The sequence below is a fragment of the Myotis brandtii genome, unplaced genomic scaffold (assembly GCF_000412655.1).
Source record: "Myotis brandtii unplaced genomic scaffold, ASM41265v1 scaffold6575, whole genome shotgun sequence".
NCBI classification, from domain to species: Eukaryota; Metazoa; Chordata; class Mammalia; order Chiroptera; family Vespertilionidae; genus Myotis; species Myotis brandtii.
In genome coordinates, this window is record NW_005370555.1 from 21,431 (window position 1) to 28,598 (window position 7,168).

Genomic DNA, 7,168 nt, shown 5'->3' on the forward strand with positions numbered 1-7,168 from the left:
AATGGGGGGATAAGTACACATATATAATACCTTAATCAATAAAGAAAAAACAAATTCCAAAATAAAATAAAAATAAATTGATTAATGGAATTATTTATATTCTGGTGATCTTTACGCATGTTCCTATAATCCATTATTTAAAATATTGATATAAAAGCTAATTGTGTAAAAATTTTGAAAGCATATAATTTGCCATGCTCAATGGAGATGTATTTTATTGTTTAAAATTGCTATTAAACATATTTGTTTGTCAAATATATGATGACAGAATGTGATTAGATTTGGGGTGGTGAGCACAGAGTGAAATATAAAGATGATTAATTATAAAATTATACATATGAAACTTACATAATGTTATTAACTAATGATACCACAATAAATTTAATTTAAAAAAGAAGAATGTGTTTTGGGTACTGTACAGGTTTGTATAGTTCCCTTCAAAAATTCATGTTCACCTGGAATCTGTAGATAAGACCTTATTTGTAAATAGGGTCTTTGCAGATGTCTTTAAGTTCAGATGCTATCTCATATATTAAAGCCAATTTTTTAAAGTTAAATAAATTAAAATTAAAGAATGTATCTTTATTTTATAATAGGTTCTCTATAATGTTAATTTTAAATAATATCAAGGCCTACAGATAAATGTATAAACACTATTGTGACAATGTTTGTAATTCAACCTCATGCTTATGGCACATTATTCAAGTTCTTGATTTTGATTTTTAGTAAAACAATATATTTTGAGTTTAAACAACCATTATGCTTTAACTAGAGGCCCAATGAATGATATTTGTGCACAGGCTGGGGGGTCCCCTAAGCCCAGCCTGCACCCTCTCCAATCTGGGACCCCTCAGGATATGTCCAACTGACGGTTTAGGACCGATACCAGGGATTGCTCCTAAACCAGCAGTCGGACATTCCTCTCACAATACAGAACCGCAGGCTTCCTAACTGTTCACCTGCCTGCCTGCCTGATCGCCCCTAACTGCATGTATATAAGCCTAACCAATAGACACAGGCCCCTGCCAGCCTGATCACCCCTAACCACCTCAGCCTACCAGCCAGATCACCCCTAACTGCCCCCACTGCCAGCCTGGTTGCCCCCCCCCCCGCCAGCCTAGTCACACTTAACTGCCCCACCTGTAGGTCTGGTCGCCCTTTACTGCCCCCCCACCAGCCTGGTCATCTCCAACTGCCCCACTCTGCCAGCCTGGTCGCCCCTAACTGACCCCCAGCTGGCTTGGTCACCCCTTACTGACCCCCCCTGCTGGCCTGGTCTCCCCTAACTGCCCCTCCACCGGTCTGGTCACCCCCAACTGCACCCTCACTGGCCTGGTCTCCCCTAACTGCCCCCCCCGTCAGCCTGATCACCCCTTACTGCCTCTCCTGCTGGCCTGGTCACCCCCAACTGCCCACCCCCACTGGCCTAGTCACCCCTCACTTGGTCGCCTCTTACTGCCCCCTCCTCCTGGCCTGGTTGCCCCCAACTGCCACCCTCTGCTGGCCTGGTCACCCCTAACTGCCGCCCCTGCTGGCCTGGTTACCCCCCACTGCCCCCCCCCCCCACCCAAAATGTTTTATGAAACTCACAGATTAAGTAAAATCTAGCTATGTCTCAAATGATGAATGTACCATAAATAGGATATTACAAATGACTTCCAAGATCAAAGCAGTGAAAAATAAGATGATGCTGAGTGAGAATATACATCATATTACACAGGAAAAAGGAAATCTGGGATTTTGAAAATACTATAAAGTAGAATTCTCACACTTTTCTGTAAGAACTAAAAATTATGCAAAGAGATCAATGGGGGAAAAGAAGACATGTGTAATACTTTCAACAATAAATAATTTTTTTAAATGAAAAAAATAAATTATGCAAAGAGCTGTCTTTATCATCTCTGAATTCTCAGAAACTAAGCTTGAGGGCAACACATAAAAAAGATCCAACAAATAATTTTTAATGAATATATGGTAATGATTCTAATCATGATCAGGTTTTATATGTTATCATTCAGTGGAAAGGTGTAAAACATTAAAGACAATCTGACACCTCTGATGGTGAAGAATAATGGAGACCTCAGCCTCTTTCTAAGACGTCACAATGACTGAGGAATATTTTCCCTAAGATTCGAGAAAATCCCGCTTGTTCACAATCTAGGTGTTGCCATTTAGAAATTGCTAATGTCCGTTTCATTGTTATTAAGTTTTTCTTGTGAAATTATCGGTCATTAAGAAAATACAGATCCTTCTATATATATTTTTTTTGCTCTGATTTGAGGCTACCAGCGCTTAAATATTCTATTCTAAATTGTGTAGCAATTCAGACTGCTGTTTAATCCTTGGTGTCTTGAGACACCATCTCTGTGGTGACTTTTGTTTATTCATCAGCTGATCCCCTGAGTCCATTGTAAAAGGAGCATATAAAATATGGATAGCCCAAAAAACATTATTTCTGTACAAAAGATCACATCATCTTGCCCACCAAGCTTGGAAGAAAATGACATGAGCACTCATTGCAACTATAGCTTATTTCACGAATCAAGATCATACTTCTTTAAGTGGTGTAGGTAGAAAATTCTGGCAACCTAGATCCTTAGAGAAATTTGGATTTGTATATAGAAATGGGTTGATGTATGCCCTCTTTTGTTAATATTGTAGGGGAGCTCTTGGAATTATTTTTTATTATCAACATTTTGGATATTTGGTTAGAAACCAAATGACAGAGATGAAGCATCACGAAGGCTTTTGAAAAATCCCAGCACACTGATGTTTAAACAAGTCAAAGAGGCATTGTAAAGGACATTGACAAGTATCAGTCATATCTACCAAAAACGTAAGTATGCCTTTGATAGTTTCTTTCAGGAATATAGTTTTGCCTCAAAAATGTATACTAGTATTTATGCTTTTAAAAAGTAATCTGAAGTATGTACAACACTATGTAAAAAGAAACTGAACCTCTCAAATGAAGCAAATTTTAAAATACTGTAATTTACTTATTTCATGCAACATTATTATTCATTGTGACAAATATTTTGTGATTAATAACACTACATGGTTTTTGTGTTCTTATCTAGATACCTTCTAATACCATTTTAAAAATAAATTCAAGCCCACTGATATGGCTCAGTGGTTGAGCATCGACCTGTGAACCAGGACGTCATGGTTCGATCTTGGTCAGGGCACATGCCCGGGTTGGGGGTTCAACCTCCAGTGGGGGGGTTCAGGGGCAGCCTATCAATGATTCTATCTCATCATTGATGTTTCTATATGTCTCTTCCTATCTGAAATAAATAAAATAAACAAAAATATATTTAGAAAATAATGATACATTCAAGAACACCATGTAATCATTTTTGTACAAGATTCCAGAAACTTTATTTAATGTGCTTAAAGAGAAGCATATAAAGGGAAAAGACAGAAACAATGCACAAAGAGAATTAATGTTTGAAAGTGGGAATGTATCCGTCCCTAAATTTTATAGATAAAATTTTGAATAAGTTCATTAACATATTAAGTTAATTGGCTAAGCCTGAGAAAATATTATTCCTTTTAAAAGCTCTGAAACCCACGAAGAACATAGAAAACAAACAAGTCATACAGACTTAGGCAGACTGTCTAAACATTTAAGTATTTTAAAAAATGATCTTAGATAACAACGATTCTAAAGCTTTTATGGAAAATAATAACTTCAAACAGGAAAAATAATTAAGCAAATCTTGTATGAGATCAAGAATTATCACTTGTTCCACTCTTCCCCAGTTACCTGTAAACTGCCCATTCTCACTTCTGAAATCTATTACCCCATTCCCCACCTTTCTCCTTTGTCCAAAAATGTCTTATATATCTATTGTTGCCTCATTGTCTTGGGAATTTTTATGGAATTATCAATGTCTATGTGAATACCCCATGCACATGTATTAAAATATAATTAAACATAATTATCTTGAAAGCCATACATGAAATAAAAAAGAAAAAAGTAATCATCTTTGCCTCCCCAAAACTTAACTTTAATACTGAGCTATTACCTTTTTTCATTTTTGGTCTCCTCAAAAAAATAACAGGCAATATTGTGGGAGAGTTCTAAATCATTTTAGAAATAAGTAAGAACACTTGCAGTTTACAAAAATAAAATTAAGACAAGTAAAGGTCCTGCTTTAATATCAGGAGCAGACTCAGAATAGGTAGATGGTGAATAAAAATACACTCAAGAATATACTTACAATCTTACAAAAGACCATTAAACAGATTATTAACTAGAATTAGAATACCTTGCCATGCCAGATATTGGAATACATTGGGTACCCTCCCATTCATTAAATACCTCTGTATACTATGATCAGAAACACATTACTGTACCAGGTGGGCAACTTAGTTGTCTCTGTAGATTGTAAGTTTGAACAGAGAAAAGAAAAGAAATGCTTATTTAAGATAGTACAGTTAAAAAATGTATGCCCTCGCCAGTTTGGCTCAATGGGTAGAGCGTTGGACCACAGACTGAAGTGTCCCAGGTTCTATTCCAGTCAAGAGCACATACCTGGGTTGCAGGCTCAATCCCCAGCTCTGGCCGGGGTGCATGCATGAGGCAACCAATCTATATGTCTCTCACATCGATATTTCTCTCTCTGTGTCTCTCCCTCTCCTTTCTACTCTTTCTAAAAAATAAAATCAATGGAAAAAATGTCCTTGGGTGAGGATTAACAAGAACAAAAAAGTATACAGAGAGCAACAAAGAATATATATCTTCAACAACTATTGTGGTATGGTAAGGAAACTTTCAAGAGTTTTATTTGAATAGGTAATAACCTCTTATTTTATTGTTTTCAGGAATATATCAAAATATTCAGAGGACAAAGATGTATACTGAAATGTGTAACAATACAATTAAGAAAATATAGGAATAATGAATAAATATATGCCATAATACATGAAAGAATTTTTAAAGTATTTTGTTTCTAGGTACTACAAAATTATTTTTCTCTAAAAGAAAAAGGCAGCAATGAGTTTTTTAAAAAGTGTATGTGCATGTGTGTGCTTTGTTGGTGTCATGACTTCCTTATTTCTTCATCTATTTTACAGCTAAAACTAAGAATATCATTGAAAAGCAGGAACACAATGAGAAATTACACAGAAGTAACAGAGTTTATTCTTCTTGGATTGACAAGTGACCCACAGTGGCAGGTTGTACTTTTCATGTTTCTCCTTGCTAACTACATGCTCAGTGTGGCTGGAAACCTGATCATTATTGCTCTCACCCTTTCAGATCCCCATCTGCAGACACCAATGTACTTCTTCCTTCGAAATTTCTCAGTCCTAGAAATATTATTTACATCAGTCTGCATTCCCAGATTCCTTGTCAGTATTGTGACGGGGGACAGAACCATTTCCTTACAATGGATTGTGACTCAGCTATTCTTTTATATTTTATTTGGGGTGGCCGAATTTTACTTTCTGGCTGCCATGTCCTATGACCGCTATGTGGCCATCTGCAAACCTCTACATTACACAGCCATCATGAGCACCAAAGTTTGTATGCTTCTTGTCTTTAGCTCCTGGTTTATAGGATTGCTGATCATCTGTCCACCAATAATTCTGCTACTGCAATTGGACTTCTGTGCCTCCAATATAATTGATCATTTCCTCTGTGACTCTTTTCCAATTCTGCAGCTTTCTTGCACAAACACTCGCTTTCTAGAACTCATGGCATTTTGTTTAGCTGTTGTAACAATCATGGTCTCCTTAACACTAGTTACTCTCTCCTATACATATATCATTGGGACAATTCTGAGAATTCCTTCCATGAGCCAAAGGAAAAAAGCTTTTTCCACTTGTTCCTCCCACATGATAGTTGTCTCCCTCACTTATGGTAGCTGCATTTTCATGTACATTAAACCTTCTGCAAGGGAGAGGGTGACTTTAAGCAAAGGAGTAGCTGTGCTCAATACCTCAGTGGCTCCTCTCTTGAATCCTTTCATATATACACTCAGAAATCAGCAAGTGAAGCAAGCCTTCAAGAACATGGTCCAGAGAATCGCCTTTTCTTCAAATAAATAAAAGTGCTTGTGTGATATGTACCCCTGAAAGCAAAGCTGAATTAAAATTCTCTGTTCTTCTCTAGGTAAATTCTTTAAGTACCTAAATTCTTCCTTTTAGGTAGATATGCTTACATACCATCAATGCCTAAAAACTAGGTCCTAAGTCTTTAAAGTTATATAGATGACGGTAAATCTCTTACCTCTGTAATAAAATTTTAGATAAAGTAATAATCTCCATTGTTTCTCACAGTAAGGTAGATTATAAATTCATTAAAAACATTTAAAAATTGCTATCATATAAGAAACCTACTAAAAACCTCATTTAAATATAAAACTTATGTGAAATAAATAAAAATATGAGCATTAATTGATATCTTTCCAATGTTTTCTTCTGTTCCCAAGAAAATATGTTATATGATTAAAAGAATTATTAAAATGTCTACTTGAATTTATCGATGAGATATAGTTAAAACATTAGAAAAATTAAATAGAAATTAAATAAATATGCTGTGAAATATATTATATTTGCAATTGAAAATGAGGTTGTATTGATTTTTGTATTTGTTTTCCTAGAAAAAAAATAGTGAAGTTCCAGTGTAATAGAGGAAACAGAATTTGCCTTTTTTTCCTTTGATAATATTTCCTAAAATAATAGATTATTTAACTAAAGATTTCCTTATGTCTGCCAATCATGTTTAAAAAGGAAAACTGTGGTCTATAAAGGCAAATTAAGTTATCTTGATAAAATTCACTTTATATTCAGACTCTTTCAAATATTACAAAAAATAATCTTTTCTATTGACATGAAGAAAATGAGAAACTCAGAACCCAGAATGGTGTGAGATACTGACTCCAGGGAGTATCCTAGAAATGATAATATGTAAATTACTTATGCCTTAGGTTTGTTTTGTTTATGAACAAATCTACAATACTATCTTTATCTTTCCATTGTCTTTTTAACAGATGGTTCTATCTCCCTCACTCATATCTGAGAAAATGACTTTTGGAGGACTTTGAGAACTGTAAAAAATATGTTCCTATAGTTGTTGAGTCCCTTGACTCTAACAAATTACTAAAAAAAAATGGTTGTCTTGGGACAGTAGTTATAATTCTAACTAGATATAGGGTAACTG

General features: G+C 35.3%; 1 protein-coding gene across 1 annotated transcript; it reads left to right on the plus strand.

The window, feature by feature from the left end:
- The first annotated feature begins 5,115 nt into the window (after window positions 1-5,115).
- LOC102241908 (olfactory receptor 6C75-like) lies at window positions 5,116-6,054 on the plus strand. Its single transcript, XM_005880896.1, has one exon. The coding sequence runs from the start codon at window positions 5,116-5,118 to the stop codon at window positions 6,052-6,054; it is 939 nt and encodes a 312-aa protein (XP_005880958.1).
- The last annotated feature ends 1,114 nt before the right edge of the window (window positions 6,055-7,168 follow it).

Excerpts from the sequence above, each read along its gene's own strand:
- LOC102241908 (XM_005880896.1), top strand. The coding sequence starts at position 5,116 with ATGAGAAATTACACAGAAGTAACAGAGTTTATTCTTCTTGGATTGACA.